Source organism: Ursus arctos, unplaced genomic scaffold, assembly GCF_023065955.2.
Source record: "Ursus arctos isolate Adak ecotype North America unplaced genomic scaffold, UrsArc2.0 scaffold_11, whole genome shotgun sequence".
In the NCBI taxonomy this organism is placed as follows: domain Eukaryota; kingdom Metazoa; phylum Chordata; class Mammalia; order Carnivora; family Ursidae; genus Ursus; species Ursus arctos.
Window position 1 is genome coordinate 66,147,925 of NW_026622775.1, and position 21,809 is coordinate 66,169,733.

General features: G+C 47.8%; 1 protein-coding gene across 1 annotated transcript in view; it reads right to left on the bottom strand.

The window, feature by feature from the left end:
* Positions 1-21,809, bottom strand: part of DPYSL2 (dihydropyrimidinase like 2) — a 69,136-nt gene that overhangs the window by 22,650 nt on the left and 24,677 nt on the right. The window contains exons 4-7 of the mRNA XM_026518963.3: positions 6,310-6,474; positions 3,821-3,882; positions 3,212-3,292; positions 2,587-2,655 (exon numbers count right to left, since the gene is read on the bottom strand). Coding sequence (XP_026374748.1) covers positions 2,587-2,655; positions 3,212-3,292; positions 3,821-3,882; positions 6,310-6,474 — 377 coding nt within the window. The remainder of the gene's footprint in view (positions 1-2,586; positions 2,656-3,211; positions 3,293-3,820; positions 3,883-6,309; positions 6,475-21,809) is intronic.

The following is a 21,809-nucleotide window of genomic DNA, read 5'->3' on the forward strand; positions in this document are numbered from 1 at the left end:
ATAGCTGAGCTCCTAAATGAATTATCTTAGCTAACCAAGTTTCTACAGGAGCTTGGCCAAGAGCTGAAGTTCTATAATTGCATTAACCGGTAATCTAATTTAATAAACGAAGACAACTTCATTCACGTTGGCCCTTTCAGGCATCAACTATGTGAAGAGAGAGGTCTCAAAATTCAAAGGCAAACCAAACGGCTCTTGAAAAAGCTCATTAAACATCCAAATGTTTTTAATTCCTGGAATAGCTGAGCCATGGCCCTCCCTCTCCGTGACTCCAGTTACAACAGAAGTGCCTCTGGCCCAGGGAAGCACAGAGGAGGGATGGCCTGAATCTCTGCGGTCACTTCAAGAGTCCACAGTGTGAAGCATGGAAAAGACTCCTCTAGAAGCCTCACAGCTTCCCAGGGGCGCCAATGACTACCCAATTAATTGGCCCAACACCAGTACTTCTCAAAGTGAACAGAGGCACTATTAATAACTGCATGGGAGCAATGGGCGTGGACTGGGACTGTTCTGGGTGAACTAGAATGTGAAATCAGACTAATTAGGAAGCAAATGGAGCGAAAGTGCCCGTTCTATGGGGAGCCCTACCCTGCAGGACTGGCTTCCCAGGGCCCTGTGTGGATTCGCTCATCCGCCGTGAGGTGAGGGCTGACCCCTCCCCTGCTCCAGCACATGCCCCAGTGAGGACACAGGCCTAACTATAAGATTACCTCATGGAAAGAGAAGGTCACTTAAACCCCAAGTCTCTGTGTTCCACCCAGAAACGTGGAAGGATCGACATTTACCCTTGCGTGTGTACCTGTCCACGCCCCTTACACACAGTGAACTGATTTAAATAATACCAACTTAAAATATAATGAGGGGCGCCTGGGTGGCACAGCGGTTAAGCGTCTGCCTTCGGCTCGGGGCGTGATCCCGGCATTATGGGATCGAGCCCCACATCAGGCTCCCCTGCTGTGAGCCTGCTTCTTCCTCTCCCACTCCCCCTGTTTGTGTTCCCTCTCTCGCTGGCTTTCTCTATCTCTGTCAAATAAATAAATAAAATCTTTAAAAAAAAAATATATATATATATATATAATGAAAATAGTATTACAGCTCAAAAATTTAAAAAAATTTGTCTGTCTCATGATAGAGTTATCAAGGATTTGGAGGGGTCATCTAGCCTTGCTGATTTTTAAGATCGGGCACCCCAAGATCCAGAGAGGAAAGCCACTTGTCTAGGAACACACAGCAGTGTTGGTACACACAAGAGAATCAGAATACACGACACTGTCTATACACACACAGTGTCTGTACACAACACACCCTCTCACACCCAGTCCCCCAACTGTCGGTATAGCCCAGTCACAGTTCCCACGGGGCCCAGCTGTCTGTCTGTCCTGTCAGTTTGTGTGTGTGTGCACGTGCAGCAGGAAGGGCAGGGCAAGGAAGTGCAAATCCTCAGTGTGTGCGAGACATTCCAAGTGCCTCCCCCTTCTCTTTTTTCAGCCTCTTTCTGACATTCTTTCTCCTTTCCCAGCCTCACTTTTCCCCCAAAGTCAGAGGAAAAAGGCTGTGGATACCCCGCCCTCCTACCCCAGCCCGGACAAACTTGTTGATGGTACCCTTGGTCTCAAACCCTTGTGAATCTGTTTTCTCCTTAGGGGGAGCAGGTGCCCCCCTGCACCACGGCTCCTAAAATGCACACTTCCCAGAGCCGGAGGGCACCTCCCCGTTCTCAAGTTCTGTGCTTTGGGGGCACTGGTCCCATTCACACTCCGCTTATCAAGCATCTCCCTCCACCTGTTCCCACAAAGAAAAATCCTACTGTTAAGTCAACATCCAGTTCCTTGAGGCCTTTATCTGCCCTTCTCTGCCTGTCACTTCTTTCCCGTAAGGAAAAGTCTGTTCATTTCCATGAGACCGCGCAGCATTCTCTTTGCTCAGAGCCTCCAGGCCCTCAAACGTCTGACCCTGAGCTTTTCATCAAGGAGCCAATTTCCGAAAAGGTCACACATTCGAAGTTTACAAAAAGAGATTCCCCAGCATAGAAGATGTGAGTACCTCCCTTCTGTCTTACAAGCCTCATCAAACAAGACAGTGACTCAGCCTGTGCCCCTGCTCTCACTGATCCCCCCAGGGTCTGGAAGATTGTCTGCCACTCTCTGCTAGTTCCCCGCGCAGACTTCCCATGGAAAAACTTACAATTCCCCTCATGTTTTTTAGCAATTTAGAAGAGCTTTTAGATCCCTATGACCATGTCTTGGTGATGGTGAGATTTTGGAGGCCCCACGCTATGAATGGCGAAACGCACGCTGCAGGATGCTAACAAAAAGCTGTTTGACTCTATCCAAGAAAGGGCTTGGAGAATCAGAGGCACAAAGGAGAGCCTCCAGGCTAAACAACCCACACGGCTGGACTCCACAGCTCAGGTGAGGACTTCACTTGGCCTACGCAGACACCCACGCGTGTAACCTGTGACTTCTCAGAGGGCCCAAATTCAGATCCTGAAAAGCCCCAGTCTCGACAGGCAGGAGGTGGGCTCTATGTGGCTGTGGCAGCACCCAAGGGACACCGAGTCACGCGTTCCACTCAACAGATGTTCACCTCCTCAGGCCGGCTCAGCACGTGTCCCTCGGGGCCCGTGATGCCCAGATCCAGGATCCTCTGCTGTTCCTGCAAAGTGTAAAGAAAGCCAGGCCATCAGGGAGAGCTGGGCTGCAAATGGCTCTGATGCCTGGAGATCTTTTACCCAAAGGTCACTCAGGCAAGATGTAAAAATGGCCTTGCTGACCGCACAGCCCTCATTCCAGGACCTCAGGAATAGAAGGGTTCACTACCCTGTTCCCCAGTTCTGCCTGAGCTCCCAAGTGTGTTCACCTCTTCTCCTGGGATGCTAGAAGCCCACGTGTGCCCAGCCCTGGGCCACAGTCTCAAATGCCTGTGTGTGGTCGCCCACCTCGCCCACCCCAGAGGCAGCTGCCCGCCAGCGCCGAGGGAAATGACTCCTCTGTGGAAAGGGAACAGGCTGCTTGTCCCACAGAGCACAGGGAGGCGCGCGTCACCAACATCCACGCTGCCAGGGAGACTGCCAGCCCCGTGCCCCAGGCCGGTAGCACCGAATCACCCTGCTTTCCCTCCTTGCAGCTGAGCTACAGAGCGGCTTCCCTTTCCCGAACGCGCCTCTCGCCCTGCAGGTCATGAAGACACCACCAAGAGGAAAGCGCCGTACCTCTGCAATGATGTCACCATTTTCTGCATGGACTTGGGCGATCGCACCGATATCCCGGATCACGCTCAGGACTTCATAGATCTGAGGGGGGAGAGCAGAGACAGGGATGTCCATCTCCCCGTTCACGAGTACAGCCACTCCCCTGCCGGCCACAGGGTCAGGAACAGCACCCGAGGCTGTTACTACTAAAGCCAACTCTCTTGACATGCCCCAAGGTCAAGGCTTCTGGCCACCTGTGGCAGAGCAGGACCACTCAGGAATCAAGAGGCAGCATAACCTAAAGGATGTGGAGTAGGGGAGGCTCATGCAGGACACCTGGGCCTGCAGCAGGTTTGCTGAGCTGGCTATGAGGACACCTCTGGGCCATGCTGTCCCACAGGGGCAGCTCTGAGGCTGACTTGAGAGCCTGGTGGAACACCGGTCGGGGGGGCCACGGCACTGGGGTCATTCCCTCCCTAAAGGTAAAGTTACGCCAGGGGCCTCATCCACTAGCCATTTCCCACGAAGCGAAGGGACGTACAGACACAGGAGGCAGCCTCCAAGACAACAGCATTGGCCCCAATGTGCCAAATGCCAGTGAGCTTGTGCAGAAAAGCCAACTTTTCTTACCTGGGAATCAGTTAGCTGAAAGCGATCCTTGAAAGCCATGTACACGAGGAAGGAATTCACCCCTAGCAGACAGACGAAACAGAGAGGTGGAGATGTGACTTTAATAAATAAACCAAATAATCTTGAAGCAAATAAGAACGGCATAATACAATGCATATGTGTATACAGAGAGAGACAGAGAGAGGAAGGATGGGAGACAGAGAGACAGACGAAGAGACAGAGAAAGAAGGATAAAGCAAATGGGGTAAAATATAAAGAATTGGTAAAAAAAAAAAAAAATCTGGGAATAGGGTGCAAAAGTTCTTTTTAGTATCCTGACGCTTGCCCATATTATACATACATCCAAATACACAGCAGTGTTATTCACAATAGCAAAGGGCAGAAGTGACCACTGACAGACGAATGGAAACACGAAACGTCACACAGCACACAACAGAATATTATTCAGCCTTAAGCAGGAAGGAAGTCCCGTCACGTGGATGAACCCTGAGAACATTATGCTAAGGGAAATATGCCCGTCACTAAAGGACAGATATGCAGGATTCCATCAATACGTCAAACTTACAGAGACAGAAAGGAGAATGGGGGTTACCAGGGGCTGGAGGAGGGAGGGGATGGGGGCTTCGTGTTTAATGGATATGGCGTTTCAGTTTGGAAAGATGAAAAGTTCTGGGGATGGATGGTGTGACGACTGCACAACAATGTGGATGTACTCGATGTCACTGAATTGTACACTTAAAAATGACTAGGATGATAAATTTTATTTTATGCTGTATTTTACCACAATTTTAAAAATTAAAAAATAAAAACAAAAATTGCCCTCGACTGTTGTGACTTTAAGAAGAACACGAATTAGAAGATTTGGTAGAAGATCTATAATAAATGTCTTTTCTTCAGTAAACACACTGCACTCCAAGCTGATTTTTAAGAAATCTTTTTAAGTAAGAAAGGGTCCAACAAGCCGATGTCGCAGTTCTCACCCTGGCATTTCAGAGTCCTTGTCACCCGAGGCACCAGACCAAATATCCCTGCCCCACATTCATCACGATGGTAAACAACTGTACTGACAACCTTCTAGTCCTGGAGCTTAATTCAAGCCACCTGGGGGTGCTGGATGCTGCCCGGGGTTCAGTGGCTCGGGACATCCCAGCCTTTCTCTCCTGCCAGGCAACAGCTGCTATGGTAACCCTCCTGGCTGATTTGAAGTCGATTCATTTTCAGTATGGAAAGTTAAACCCTCTTGAGCCTCAGTATTCTCAAAAGTAAGAAAGGTCAAGGGTTACCTATTTTCTTTTAGGTAGGACCTTCGTACCTGAAAGAATCTTAGACTATCTAGTCCAATACCCTCATGTAAGAGATATTTTTTTTTTTAATTGGGACTCATAAAATTTAAGTAATTCCCCAAGGTCATATAGCCGGTATGTGTAAAAGCAGACGAATAGATCCAAGACTCCAGACTTTCATTCTGGGTGCTTTCTGCCATATGGATATCTACCATATCCATGCCTAGAGATTTTCCTCCTGCTATTTTACTCACAGCTCATGGTACTTCTGAGCTTAGAAGTCTTGGAACATGAAAGTAATAGGTGCTTCCCTGACAGTTAAGATCCAGTGAGGTCAACACATCACCCCAGGAGTCTAGTCTATAGCCAAGCTCAAGAGGACCCCAGAAGATGATGGGACTTGGTGATACCACCTCAACTCCCAAGGTTCCTGTGGACAAAAGGGTCCCAGAGGCACCTTGAGGTAGTCCAGATTCCTCCAGTCTCCCCAGGAATCTTCCAGAGCCCCACCTCTGGAATCTTACTCCCTACAACAGTCCTATGGGATAAAAAAGACCCAGGCAACTGGGGGCTCAGTTGATTAAGTGTCTGACTCTTGGTTTTGGCTTAGGTCATGATCTAAGGTTCGTGAGATCAAGCCCCGCTTCCGGCTCTGTGCTCAGCAGGGAGTCTGCTTGAGATTCACTCTCTCCCTCTGCCCCTCCCCCCACTCTCTCTCAAATAATCTTAAGAAGAAGAAAGAAAGAAAGATTCTTCAGGTTGTCCCAGAGCCTCCTCACCCTCAAATCTATCCTGGTTCTTATAGGTTTATACAAAGAGCTGGCCTGAGTCGCCCACTCAGATCCTGGGCACCTGCCCCCTCCATGATTGCCCAGAATCCTCACTGGGATAGGCATTCTTGGCCTAAACTCTGCAACCCGGCTGGGTGCAGTTCCCTCAAACCAGTAAGCTGTGAGCAGTTGTTACATAAGAACCGGTCCCCATGGTGAGGCTCAGGTTCTCATGTCCATGAGAGCTTCTGTTGCTGCACTGGGTTTGGTCACCTCCAACGGCACCAGCTGCAGCTCAACCCCCTCTCCCAGCAGGCATGGAGGTGAGGCACGGAAGGGGTCTGCAAGCGTGATTCACAGAGCTTTCCTTCACAGAGCTGTCAGCTCCTGCGCTGAACTGGAAATATCCCCAGAGCTGTTGGTCAGCACAACCTACCGTGGTCCTTCACCAGGGCCTCCATCTCCTCCTGGATGCCCTTATGCCACTCAGTGATGTCCACGTGCAGAGAGTAGTCACAGCAGGACTTGCTGTCAGCCCATTCCCTCCACTGGTCAAAGGCTGCCAGCAGGCTTGTCCCAGGCTCGGGCACGACATGGTCAACTGGAAAAGAAGAGACATTGGTCGTCATCAACAGAAGTCTCAAGGGCCATGGGTAAGCAGCTGTTTTCCCATTTCAACCTTGAACAAGGCTCCTTGGGTTCAAAATCGAGATGGCGATCTCTATAACCAGCTTCTAAGAATCCACTGAAACCAGCCAACTCCCCAAGAGGGAGAAAGCAGAAACTTGGCATGGCGTGATGACTCCAGCGAAACCACGCACGCAATGCCCGGATCTGATCGCCCAGCTCAAAGGCCCTGAAAGCACGTATCTCGGGCACATTTCACGGAAAACGAGTCTTTATGGACAACGGCAGTGTCAAATGGCCGGCCAGAGCTGCCAACCCTTTCTGGGTGTTGATAGCTGCCAGTGAGATGCCCCCCACCAGACGGCAAGGAACCTGAAGATGCTGGACCACAGCCATGCAGACTGGGGCTTTTAAAGGTTCCCGGCATATCCAGTCTCTCTGCACTGCTCATATTTCTGCTGCATAATGCCACTTTGTAATTTAAGGGAGATCTTTCATCTTAAGAGCTCAAAGTGTCTTTTAAAACGGTGGTTATTGTTATATTGTTATTGAGTTAGGCTGAGATGGAGGACAGGGGACTTCGGACTCGGGCTGACCTGAGTTAGTCTCCTGGCTCCACCACCTACTAGCAACGTGCTCTTGGGTAAGCGGCTTAATCTCCACCACCCTAAGTTTCTGGAGTGGTTCAAAACGGGGATATGAACTGCCACACACATTTCTTAAGATGACTGAGTGAAACAGCATATTCATCGATCTTTTGTCATTCGCCTATTTAAATCCTCCAACAGTCTACCCTTGCTCTTAAGATAAGGAATCAGGTCCCCAACAAGGTCCACAAGATTCTGCCCAGCTTGGCCGTTGCCTACCTCCGCAACATCACTCTGGGTTATCTCCCACCTTGCACGCTGCTCTCCAACCACCTGGGCTACCTTTCAGTTCCTGCTCCCTTCTGCCACAGGGCCTTTGCAGAGGTAGTGTATCTCTAGTCTCAGAGAGCTCTCACCCAGTGACCCTGATGATGAAAGGTTTACCAGAACAATGACTTCCCATCTTCTGCACAGCGACACTAAAATAGGAAGTGAAAAGACTTGTCCAAGGTCAAACCAAACTTATGCAACAAAGAAGATAAAACCCAGGACTCCAGACACCTAAAGCAATGAATCATTCTTCTAAATAAAATATTAGATTGTCTACACCCAGGTAAGCAGTTCTCAGCCAAGAAAATGCCAGTCCAGGCAATGCAGTGAGCTCGAATTTCCGAAATGGATCAAATCTTGCAGATGCTCCTGAACGGTAATCAATGGAGCTTAGTTTTATAGGTCTCAAAAACATGGACATCTAAGCTGCATTTTCTTTTGATGAAATGTACTTTTTTTTGATAAGTAACAGTATATGTAATTAAACAGGTCCAGCGCTGGTACTGTAACACATATAGTATTATCTAATGAAAGCAACGAGGACATGCAGTTGTAATGCAAGTCGGTTCCGTCTGTAAAATGCTAACAGAGAAACCCTGACAAAACAATTCCAATTTTCTTAAATTGTGTCCCCCCACACCGGAAGAAGAAAAGGGGAGTGGAGAAGGGGGAGAGGAAGAGGAGGGGGAGGAGGAGGAGAAATACTGACTTTGTGGCAACCACAGTTTGGACAGAATCTCCCTAGTCATGACCCTGGCTTCATCTCCCATCCCACCAAGCCAGCCAGCATAAGCAGCCAGATGGATCTTCTTAAATCTTTCCCCAGATCCCGTCACTCCACTGATGACTCCTTCAGTAGCTGTCCACCACCCTGAGAGTCAAATTCAAATCCCCTCCCTTTGTCCTGTGGATCGGGTCCTCTTCTCACCATCATACTCTCTGCCCCAGCCCCGCTCATCACCATCAGCCCCCAGCTGTTTTCATTCCTTGACCTGCCTGTCTCCTCCCCACCTCCAAGCCTTTGTACCAGCAGTTCTCTCTTTCTGGAAACCCATTCCCCTGGCTCTTTACTTGGGCATCCTCACCTCCTCGTGACTATCTCAGGGTCGCATTCCCATCTAACTTCTGTCCCCTGTTCCCCACATTTGCTATCTGACTCCCCCACTAGGATGTAAACTCCCTCAGCACAGGGATTAAGTGCCTGGATAGAGGAAGTGCTCGATAAACATTTTCGATAAATGAATGAATGCTCCCTTCCAGCTCGCATTCCTCCCGGCAAGATCCAGTCAAGCACAGACGAGGTGCTCTCCCAGAACGCAACCAGATTTTCCTGCTCAGCCTCAAGTATAGGTAAGGTCGTCTGGTGCTAAGCTACTCAAACTTGCGTGTGTTTAAGAATTCTTTTGAGAGGGGACGCCTGGGTAGCGCAGTCGTTAAGCGTCTGCCTTCGGCCCACGGCGTAATCCTGGCGTTCTGGGATCGAGTCCCACATCGGGTTCCTTGGCTGGGAGCCTGCTTCTTCCTCTCCCTCTCCCCTGCTGTATTCCCTCTCTCGCTGGCTGTCTCTCTGTCACATAAATAAAGAAAATCTTTAAAAAAAAAAAAAAAAGAATTCTCTTGAGAGCTTATGAAAACACAGGTTCCTGGACATCAACCCCAGGGTTTCAGATTCTGTAGGTGTGGGTTGGAACCTGAGAACTTGCATTTTTAATAATCTCTCTTGGAGAGGAGATGTCTGCCTTGGACCACGCTGAACATCACTAACTGGGTGCAAATCTTTTCCCATTTACTTCTCCTACCACGTGAATTCACTCCTGCCCATTTTACCATGAGGGTCCCGTTGTATGACCCACCAGCATTATCAATTACAAAAAAATATCAGGTTCCCTGTGGCTGTAATATGATGGCTACCTTCCATTTCCAAAAACAGCTCCTACAGTGACAAACTCTTGCAAAGTCAAGACAAAGCTGAGGACTCCAGGGAAATCCACATGTTTCAGCTAAGAGCTAATGACACTCAAGAAACGTGGCCACGAAAAGCCTCCTCATGTTTTCCCACAGTTCTCTTTCCATAGGAGCTCTCTCCGGGGAAAAGCTGCTCCAGGGAACAGGGCAGAATGTCATCCTTGCTTCCGGAGGGAGCAGAGATTCCTCACTGAAGACACAAGCCTGCAAAGGATTTGCCCAGAACTCACAGGCCTTTCCTCTGGTGATTTTCCTAAGCTATCTGTCCCTGCAAGAGTCTGGCTCCTGCCTGGCAGCTGACTTTTTCCCCTCATGTAAGAGGTGAGAGAAAGCTCATCAACCCAGCCTTCCACCAGAGAGGGAAGAGAATGGCCCTGGGGTCAGCAAGCTGGGTCTTGCCGTGGCTCTGCCCTGCTGCGTACACTCTTTGGGAACTCCACTCCTCAGGCATAAAACATGGGCCTGAACTACCCACCGTGAGGGCTGCCCGGAGGTTTAAGAAAGCGTGAATGAAAGCACCAGGCAAAATGTCCGGCACACACTGAGTTTTCGTTCCCCTGGGATGAACACTCAGAAACATGCTGTGGTTTCAGTGGTGGGCCCGTGAATCGGCTCTAGGAGGGAGCCAAGAACATGCCCCGGGGACAGTGGCCTGAATCAGAGTCACAACCAGGGTCTGGAAGTGCCTGCATCTAGAAGACACCAGCTACTTCCAAAAGACTATTATTACTTCTCTTAAAACTGTCAAAAGACCCAAATTTTTTTAACAGCGTTATTGAAATGTAATTTACATGCTACACAATTCGCCCATTTAAACTGTATGATTCAACGGATTTTAGGCTAGTCAGACAGTTGTGCGACCAAATGTAATCGTGGAACATCGCCCAAAAAAGAAACCCCCTACCCATCTGCAGTCCGTCCCCATTCCCTCCTAAGCCTGTTGCTCCCAGCCCCAGGCAACCACTAATTTGCTCTCTGTCTCAACAGATTTGCCCCGTCTGGATATTCATGTAAATGGAGTCATACAGTATGCGGTCTTCTGTGTCTGGCTTCTTTCACCCGGCATCATGTTCTCAAGGTTCATCCACATGGGAGCAGGTCAGCCCTCCATTCCTGTTTATTGACCTGAGTGCTTTTAGTACCGTATTTGTATATTTACAGGACATTAGCAAGATACTGGACACAAAATAAATAAACTGCTCCTTGAAAATTCAAATACAGAACTCCTCTGGAGTTTGCAAAATTTAAAGACCCTGTGTTTTTAACTTTTTACTTTGAGGTAACTGTAGGTTCACATGAAGTTGTAAGAGATCCTCAGACCCTCCACCCAGTGTCCCCCAGTGGTAACATCTTGCTTCACCTTAACACGACATCACAACTAGGATGTCCACATGACACAATCCAAGGCGCCACACTTTTAAAAGGCCAGCAGTTGGTGTCTGTGATCAGCTCTCAAGGGGCCCAGCATTCCTGAGAACACAGAGGTGCCAGAAAGGTCATCACCACAGTGCCTGTTCAGGAATTGAAGTGGCTGAGCTGGAACCCCATCCCAAAAGTCTGCTGGGGAAAAGCAGGCGGAGCAGGAGAAAGAGGGGGACAGCCCTGCTGAGTCCCCCCTCTGGCCCCAGCCTCTCTGAAGCCTCACACACGGTTGCATGGAGGGCAGCAATTCTAGAAACTCCATTTAGTACACACACCACCCCACCCTCCCCACGGCATTAACTCTATCAGAATTGCCCATCTCCTGCCTCCCATTCCAGAACCGTCGCTGCTTCATTCTCTAGTCCCTGCACTTAGCCGTCTGTGCGTGTCTCTCCTGTTCTTGTCCTAGATGGAATCAGCAGGCTTGAATTAAAAGCATCAGGGAGGCGGCAGCACAAACCACCGCTGGCTCATCGATGGGGCATCCTACTCAGCAAAATGCTGGGTGACCTATTCAGCAGAGAGTGGCTTTTGTTAGTGGAGAGATAAGAGCCTTTGAGAGCCCCGGGCCTGCCAGTTAGAATATCATGGTTTTGTTCTGGACAAAAGCAGAAAGGGAAGAGAAAGCACCTGTCCTTGGGAACATAAGGGGTACCCAGAGGAGAGGCGGTGGAAGCAATGGAGCTAACACCTGTACCTAAGCCACAGGGTTCCAGGGAGGTGTAAACGAATTGGCATGGGAACCCCCTAGAAGGATGTCTGCTACAGAGCCGTGCTCAATAAACACCAGGAGCAAGACAGTCACATGCCTTTGTAAGGAGAACTACCACACATAGACCCCTCCGGGAAGAACTTCAGGTGCCTCTAAAGCACACGCGCACTGCGCTGCCGACTTGCCTTGCTCAAATACACCGCTTCTCCAGCAATGCCAAGAAGCGTTTCCCGAAGAGCTGGAACCACCTGGAATGTTTGTGCCTGGTTTGCTCATCTACAAACCGGTGAGAGTTGCACATCTCACAGCACTTTTGTGAGCGCTCCATAAGGTGGTATTAGTTAACAACAAAGCGCTATTCCAGTACGAGCGCATCCTCTCCATGTGTTCCCCCAAAGCATCAAGCAGGAGGACTGGCATCCGGAAGGTGCTTAATAAGCAGAGAGACCAAACGTCACACATGCCTCTTGGCCAACTCTAGGACCGAAGCACTGAGGAACCTGTTCCTTCAAGAGGCCCAGCCATGGATGGGGCTCTGTGATTGAACACTGCGACCATGGATCCGTAGCACTCCCTGGGACAGCTCTTGGAGCACACAGCTTTCCTGTCCGCCTGCCATATAGATTCACTGAGGCTGGCTGTTAAATCCCAGCCTTCTCAAATGCTGGCAAGGGGACCCCCCCACACTGATTACCTTTAACATACGTGTAATCCACACACTTCAAAATGGGAGGAACGGTAAAAATAATCCCTATTGAACACTTCCTATGTCTGGTGCGATTTCATGCATCTCCCGCGGATTTTCTCGTTTACTCCTTACATCGGCCCCCTAACGCTGGAGCCAGTGTGGGCCCCAGTTTTCAGTTGGAGAAGCTGAGGACAGTGGAGTTAAGTAAACTGCTCATATTACTTAAAATGCAGAAATGCGTACAGAAGATCTGCAACGTTCATACCCCTGCGCCTCGGCCAAGCACGGCCCTTGGGAGACCTCTGGAAGGTGGTCGATAACGTGGCCATAGCCGTACAACTGCTGACTGGCAGACGCGGAACGTGAGCCCAGGAAGTCTGACTCCAGAGCCTCTACTCTTAAAAGAGTGGGGAGGGGTGGATCACTGAGAAGTGAAATGGAGCCTTATCCCTTTGTATGTTACAACTACAGCATGTCGCTCAATTAATTCAATAAACAGAAAACTGTGTAATTAGCCTAACAAGTCCAGGGATATTAACTCATGCTCCTAACTGCTTGACCTTGGAGGCACCTGGGTAATCCCCTATTTCTCTCTTTGCCAAACTTTTTTTAATGTAATCTTGCTTCTAAAGCTAAACAAATGCAGTCATACAAAGCAAGCTGAGCCAGGAGTAATTGTTCAGCATCCACTGATCACTGCTAGAATCATTAAGCCAGAATCTGGAGGGAATAAGGCTGAAGCAAGATCCAGTAAAATGTATTTATAAAACAAGCAAATAAACTCTTACGTGATCTGAAGATCAGCCAGCTTCAGAAGAAAACAAAGAGGGAGAAGATACAAACCATACCCTTAACATGCTGAAAATCTAGTTTGGGGGAAAAAAAAAAAAGACATTCAAGAGTGCATGGAGGAAGAGATTTTGCTCGATCCTCAAGCTACCCCTACCCTGCCCTTCCCACCAAGCTCTGCAAAGAGTTGAATGCTGTTAAGCCCCACTTTGTCACCTCCCATTCACTCTCGGACCACTGCACCCTTGGCTGTACTGCACTGGCACCCCCGAACGAGCTCTCAATTCCTCCCATCCCCTGGGGACCACTGCCCGCCCTCCGCGGCCTTGGTGGGACTGCCCACTGCACCCTGCTGCCCATGCCCGCCCTGGCTTCCGGACAGCCCTCCGCATGTCAGCCTCTGCTTCTCTGAATAACTGTCCCTTCACCCCTCTTTCGCCCCAATATTTTCAATGCTGGCGTCCCCAGGAGCTCTGTCCGACTTCACTAAATTCCACTCACATGTCTGACATTTATTCAAAAGGTCCTGAGCCAGGGATCTGAACAGCAGAACCGCAGGCCCTTTTCCAGCTGGCCCGCACAGGGCCCCTTATTTCTCGCTCTAGCCTCTTTTCGGCTCTCCTTGCCCCCGCCATGTCCTCTCTTTCCTCCTCCTTCCTCAGCTTCCTGAAGTCTTCCGCAGTGCCTCTCGGGCTCAATATCCGACAGGTGACGGATCTGGGGACTGGGCAAATTCTGGGATCTGCAGCTGGAAGCAGGGGAGCCCCCTGCAGTACCTATCATGGCCAGCTTCTGCCACGTGAAGGGAACTGCCCATCGAGAAGCTGGGGGTGGGCACCAGGAGCTTCCCACCTGCAGTCCACACCTCCTGCCCACCCATTTCCCTTCCTGTGTCCTGCACCCGCAGGAATGAGATTGCCATTCCTTCCAGGCTGCTGAAAGATGACTCTGGGAGTCCGGGAGCTAGAGCTGGAATCTGACAGCAGGAAAGAAGTGGAGAGCAGGGCAGAGAAGGCTCAACTTCCAAACCCAGCATTATTTCTGATTCTAAAGACGATCCTGGAAAGACATCCTGAGCTTTCTTCCATTTTCACAACTTAACACCGCCATAACCAGAGCTCCCCACATTAGAGAAATATATCCACCCCTCCAGAAGTATTGTTCAATGGGCGTGGGACAACGGACCCATGTTATAACTTCATACCACTGTTTGCATTTATTTGATGGCAAGAATATCAACCTCACATGGGTACAGCTTGTCAGTGATTCACAAAGTGCTAGCACAGGCCTTACACCACTGGATGCTTACACTAGGGAGGCAGACACGGCTCCCATGCTGGCGTCACAGACAAACTGTGGCTGTGAGACGTGCCTGCAGTCAAGCAGACAAAAACTCACAGAGCTGGAGTCCAAACCCCCCTGCTTTACAGCCTTTACAAACCTCCACCTTCTTGGTGTTTCTATGAATACCACTCACCTCAACTCTTCCAACCTAGGCTGTTTTCTATCATCAAAAACACCTGCAGGTTCACTTACATGCACTGCTAATGACCTTAACCGAGTGGACAGAGGAGGAAATGGCCAATGTGAACCGGTGACAGTCAATTTGGGATGTCAGATAAAAAGCTTGTCAAAATGTCCGCACCTCGTAAAACCCTTTTCTTTGAGGCTTGGCATAGCCCGCACATGGCCTAGCGAGCACATGGCATGCAAGATCAAAGGCCAGGCTAATGAAATCTGTGTGTGCCGGGCGATGAAGGGTCATTTATAACGTGTAAATCCTTTCAGAGTGACAAACCACACCCTGGGCAGCAATCCTCTCCCTGACTTAGCAAGAGCAGACGTGGCAAGACTGGGAGTCTGAGAGCCCATCTGTAGGCAGCATGGGCTCCGCCTTCCCAAGAAGGGCCCATCGGAGTTGACCAGGGGGCTTGGGGAGGGAGAGAAGAAAGCCATTTCCCCAGGAAGGGTGTACTTCAAAATCAGCCTCTGGGATAGGACTTGGTAGTTTGCTCCCAGTTCACTCAGAAAGGATGTGCCTGGGCTGTGTAGTGCCCACGGGGAAGGTTCCATCAAACCAAGAATGCTGAGAACAAATCGTACCAGCACCGCTTAACCACCAGGAATGCTTAAAGGCCCTCAATTGTCGGTGCCCAATGATGCCCCTGACTGTCCGCGAGTCTGTCTTACTGAGAGAGGCAAGTCTGGAAGATTCTCCATGAGGAGGTATCAGTGGCAGGAATCATGTTCAGATCCAGGATGCTTAGAAACTGTTCTTTTTACTGATGAGGAAATGTGAGTCCCAGGGAAGTTTCAAGAGTTGCTAAAAAATACATGAGATGAGCAATACCAGAATTAATCTTAGATCTGAAGCCAAAATCTGTACTGTTGTCCTTATTTTTTTTTTAATAAAAGGAGAAAATAGTACACCATCCCAATAATAGCCATGAATCTTTTTCTCTATCATCTTCCAAATCTGTCTTGTGCATATATTTTATATGGGGGTAATGACAGGGCACGTTCACTTTTTCCTTAATACCATGTTGCCCCACAGTCTTCATAATTCCATTTTTTCTAAGAGCTGTTTTTGGGGGAATCTCCTACCAGTTTCTGAACCATCCCCCTCTGTTGACTCTGTAGACTGTTTCCAGTTTTCCTGTGTTACATAATGTTCTCGGGAGCACATTCATGCAAATACCTCTCCCCTCTTCTAGGTGCTTTTTCTCTGGAGAATGTCCTAGAGCTGGGATGAACTAGGGTTCTTAATACAGATGACCACATTGCATTCCAAAAGCGTCAACCCTTCACATTGCCACCAGCAACACGTCAGGATGTCACCCCAGCCGATGCTGGTATTTTCATTTTATTTGCTTACTATTTAAGGGGGTAAGAAACAAAGCTCTTTTCACTCTGCTACGCTGTCTTCTCTGTTTCAGATAAATGGCCACCTTCCAAGACCCAATCGGGAACTGAGTAATACACGAGAGACCAGACCAACCAGCTGTACAAAGAAGTTACTGACAAATTTAACAAGAACATGATTAAATGGCCACATCCACCATCTTAGCTCTGGTAACCCCTCAACTCTTCTCCCAGCTTTGTTGCGGGAGCCCAAAGACGACTCCCACTAAGACTGCCTCGCCAAGCATCCGAGATGTAGGCGGGGCAGTGGCAGAGCTGGAGAGGCCCAGGCCACCCCGCCCCAGGTGCACAGCGAGAGGCTGAGCCTTGCCTCAGCTCCACGGATGTTCACAGAAGACAGACACTCAAGACGAAGTGCCATCCCCAAAGCACGATGATGAAATCGTGGCCCGGGGAGAAGGCGAGGAGAGCCAAAGGTGAAAATCCCAGCCAAATTCGTTAGAATGCAAAGCTTCAACTTCAGATCCATGGAGAATTTCTCCAAGAGATGTTGAAATCGCTGGCTCACAGCGGGAGAGGGTTCTGTTTCCTGTAATTATGCAGGCATTCGGAGTCTGAAGAAAAGCCAGGTTCATGGCATCTGCTATCCATGCACCGGTGGGAGAACCGCAAAGCTGGCTTCAGCTAGCGTTTTGATCCTGGAATTCCTTGGAGCACCGTGAAGTCCTAGGGAGGGACTCCTCCCTAATGGGCTTCACAGGCCCCTCGACGGACTGGCTCACAAACGCCCTGCTCAGACCACTGGGCCTCAGCACCACCATCTGCAAAGCTGGGCTCTCGCTCATGAAGGAAATGCCAGAGAACTAGGAAACAGTGTTGTGTGGGAATGGTCTCTGATGCTGTAAGGGTCCGTGCCGAATGTGCTGGAAACAAGGGGTGATGAAAACCCACAGGCAGGGGCGCCTGGGTGGTGGCTCAGTTGGTTAAGCATCTGCCTTCAGCTCAGGTTGGGATCTCGGAGTCCTGGGGAGCCCCACATCAGGGTCCCTGCTCAGCAGGGAGGCTGCTTCTCCCTCTGCCTGCTCATATTCACTCTCTCTCTTTCAAATAAATAAAATCTTTTTTAAAAAAAGGACAGAAAGAAAGAAAAAAACCCACAGGCAAGTGCACTGCTGAGGTGCACAGCTTCGGCTCCACGGCTCACCTGTCCAGGGTTGAATCCCCGGCTCTGCCACCGACTAGGTTCTAGGACCTTAGGCAAGTTACAAAAAAAAAAAAAAAAGTGCCTCAGTTTCCCCATCTGCAAAATAAGAACAGCAACAGTGGCTTCTTCCTAGGATAGGGATTAAAAGCCTGAATTCCGTAGTCAGACTGCCTGAGTTGGCACCCCAGCTCTATCATCCATCCACGAGCTGTATAACCTTAGCAACCTTTTCCTTCTCTGGGCCTCAGTCTCCTTACCTATAAAATGGAGACAGTAATAGAACCCATTCACAAGGTTGTTATGAAATGGTATTTGAAAAGGGCTTAGGACAGTGCTTGCGCAAAAGATCTTGCATAAGCATTTGTTAACTTAAAAGCAAAATAGGATTGTCTTGAGGATAAAAGGCTGCTTGAACCAATTCCTGGCACAAAGTCAGCCTTCTCTAAATGTTCCATTTTACTGAAAGATATCACACAAACGGGCCAGGACTGAGGGCATCTTGGGGACAGAGACTCTAGGAGGCAGAGGGGATTCTCCAATGTGGCTGGTGGGCCAGGGGGCAGGGGAAGGGCTCAGCGGGGTAGGCTCAGGTAGAAAACCCAGGAGGAGTAGAAGGGACGACATAAAGGCCTTACCGAAAGAAGGAGGCTCCCAGGCCACAAGAAATGAATGGAACTTTAAGTCTTTTGCATAAAACAGAATAAGACCAAGACAAGCAAAACAAATCTGTCCTGTTGACATGGCAAGCAGACACTGGCTATAAAATCACACACAGTAAATGTTAATACAGGAAGAATCAAAGACTCTCTTTCAAGCAACATAAATGCAGACTTTTCACTTTCCAGGGAACCTCCTTTCCCAAACCCCTCCTAAACCCTGGATACTACGATGGAAACAATCTTCCTATCAAATGGAATGTATTAGGAATGAATAAATTCATCCCCCATTTTATTATGAGTCAAATGCAAGAAAAACGACCCAATCAGAACAGAAAACACAAACCATTAACAGAGTCCATGTAATTCCAATCACAAGCAAAGAAACCTGGGCCTACCCTGGAAACATCACCTCAGTTAAATCTCCAGCTGGCTTTTAAAACATTGAAACGATTTATGTTTTCAAAAACCCTTAGGGATACTGGCACCATGGGCTAGGATCCAGGATCTGGTTCTCCCCCGTACCCTTTGGGGAGGAGAGGACCTAGCAGGAGGTGAGCTTCCTAAGACCTGCTAGCAAAGGCAGCCCGAGGGTCTGCAGATTTCCTGAGCATACAGCCTTCCATCAGCTCTGTTTATAAGACACAATATCCTGGACACCCGCACGACGATGCAAGAGTGTGTGTGCGCGTGTGCGTGTGCATGCCTATGTGAGTGTGGTAGGGACTGCAGGCTAGGAGGTGAGCTCCCTCTACCTCGCAGGGCCTTCAGGCTACTTTAAGGAAATGGGAGACTTCCCTGTTTTCACCACAAAGTCTGCTATAAAATAAAATCCGACTACAAACAAATTACAGAAAGAGTGCAGGAAAGTAAGGAGCAGCAGGGACCCCAGGGGGCTGACAGGGCACAACAACCTGCAGGGTCTCCATATGGGGCCTGGTCCCACTCTACAAGAGGAGCTCCACCTCTTGAGAGGGGCGGCGCCAAGCCCAGATGAGGTGGCCGGGGGAAACATGTGAGTAATGACACTTCCTCTGTTTGTCTCAGCTTTTGGTTGCCCGGGGCTACCGGACCACAGATTCAGGGCTGGCTTGCCAAAAATAAGAGATTACAGGGCTGTGTGGAACATCACAAAAAAATAAAAGTCACACTGCAAGGCTTTCACGTGCAGAGTGGGTTTGTCTCCGATTTCCTTCCTGCTGGTCCCTCGTTGGAAAGGGAATCCAACTATAAACTCAAGGACCTGCGGCTTCCTAGCTAGAGCCCAACAGAAACCCACGTACTCACATACATAATGGGTAGAACTGTGTCCAATGCTGCAGCCAAAGACCCAAGGTCAAGGTCAACAACAGGAAAAAACAAGAAGCAAATTAAAGAAACAGGGTCATGTTTACATTCCTATTTAAGTAGCTAATCAGACAAACCCTATGACCTGATTACAATTATCTTTGTGCGGAAATAGGGTCTGAAATAAAAGATGTGATGCTCACGCCCACTGTATTTCAGGCCATCATTTATGGACGCACACCAAATAACATAAAACAGACAACAGCACCTAGTTCAAATAAGAACTGACGTGTACACCAGACTCTAATTAGCTAAAGAGCAACTGACCCACCCTTGTACAAAGCTGCTGTGACAGTCTCCCTCTATCTGGGAAAAAACCTATCAGCTATTGGACTGGAGCTCAACCCAGAAACAAAAGCGTGAGGAGCCTGGTATCCACTCTGTTTATTCCAATGTTGCACAACTGTCCTCCTTGCATCCCCTCCAAAGAAAGTTGGGCAGGGAAGGAAGAGTTGGTGATGTCATATGTTGACTGGGCCCTATCTAGAGCCAACATAATTGACGGGTGTTTTCCTCCTAGGAACCTGGACTGAATTCAAAAACATAGCATAACATCTCTGGAGTCTGAACCATGGTCATTGTACCATCATGTGCTCTCCATCTCAGGCTGAGGGCTAACCGTTCAATGGGTCTTTTTCCCCTAGTCGATTAATAAGACTCTGAATAACAGCCAACGCATCTGGACAATGAGGTTTAAGCCTGATAAGGGAACCAGTTGTTCAGGGAGCCTTTTTTTTTTTTTTTTTTTTTTTAAGAGAGGGAAAGACAGAGAGATAGAGAGTGTATGCACACGAGCGGGGTGGTGGGGGAGGGACAGACGGAGAGGGAGAGAGAATCCCAAGCAAACTCCACACTCAGCATGGAGCTGGACACGGGGCTCAATCTCAGGACCCTGAGATCAGGACCTGAGCTGAAAAAGGGTCAGATGCTCAACTGACTGAGCCACCCAGGCACCCCCCCAGGGAGCTTTTCATTAAACCTCACAGCTCCGTGGGTAGTTGAAAGTTCACCAACACCAGCCTCCGCCACTGTACATAAAATTCAAACACTTCCTCACATTATGTTCTCTTCCTTCCCAGGAACGAGAGGGGTAAGAGATAATAATACCCAGATGCAAAGGAGAGTTTCAAAGAAACTTTTGTTTTTATAAATTTCCTTTAAGTGAAAAAGTACTTAAATGCCAAAAACCTGGAAAACAAGAAAGAATTTAGGAAAAACCCAAAATTCTCTGTTATTCTATCATCCAAAGAAAATACATACTGACGTATGTCTACCCAAACTTTTTTCTTACCCACTTACACACCCACATATATGTTTTACAAAAGTGGTATCCTAATTTTACAGTATGTAAATTATATGTCAATAAAGCTCTTTTTAAAAAAAAAGTAGTATGAAATTGGACATAGTGACCACGGTCTGCTTTCTTCCATCAATATACTGTGAACATGTTCATATTTATATATATATATCGCACTATGGTTTTCAATGACTACATACTACCTTTTCCTACAGATGGCCATCATTTACTTAACCAATTGCCTATCTTGCTCATTTAGCTTGTTTTTAATTTTTTCTCATCATAAATAATGTTACAATGAACACCCTTAGAGGGAAATGTTGCACATCGATAATTCGGAATCAAACTGTATGAAAATCTTCTGCTTACACATCGTCAAAGCTCTTGTCAGATATTGTCTTTCTGCCTTCCAGAAAGGCCATACCAATGTGAGCACCTAGCAGCCGTTTCAGAGTACCCATTTCACATTTACAAGGTATTAAAATTCTTTTCAATATTTGAAAATTCCTAAGACAAAAACTCAGCTCATTGTTATTTTAATTTGTATTTTGTATCACTCATTCAGTTGAATATTTTTTCATGAGTTTAATGGTAGAATTATTTCTTCTTTTATGAATACCATGTTCATATCCTTTAGTTTTTCTATTAGTGGTCGTCTTATTATTGAAATGTTAAGATTTCATATTTTAAATGCAGCAACGCTTTATCATATTTTGCAAATCTAATTTCCTACTTCTGGTGCTCCTTTTAATTAGTTTACTCTGATGATGTTTTTCATTTCTATGTCATCAAGCGTCGCTGTCTTTTCTGACTCTACCTCTGATAAAATTATCTGAAGTACAGAACTCTTCATCTGTATTGTCTTCTGATTCTCTTTTGACTTTATTGTTTAAATTTAACTTAACCCAACTTAACTTAAGGTATCTGGATATAGGATGTAAGGTAGGGAATTTATCTTTCTTTGTTTTTCAAATGGTTAACTATGCCAGCATAATACTAGGACTGTGCCATCATTTCACCTCATTCGCCTCATTTCATGAGCTTGAAATGTTCCTTTTTTCATACACTAAATACTTAGACACAATTGGTTCCACTTACGGATTTTCTACTTCATCTCATTGATGTAGATGTCTCTCCTGGAGCTAGTGCCATACCACTTTATGACATTTTTTATAGTTTTTTAAATATCCCATTAAGCATGGCTTCCTGCCCTCATTCATTATTTTCTTTTAAAATATTTGCTTGGCTCTTACTGTCTGTTGATTCTTTCACCTGAACTTTAAAATCATTCAGTCGAGTGTCAAAAAACAAAAATACCTTTTGAGGTTTTGCTTGGAATCACAATGAATTTATAGATTAGCCCCTAAGGAATTTGCTTCTTTACAGTATTAGGTCTTTCTATTCATTAACACAGTATTTTTTTTTATTAATGTCTTCTCTCAGGTACCAT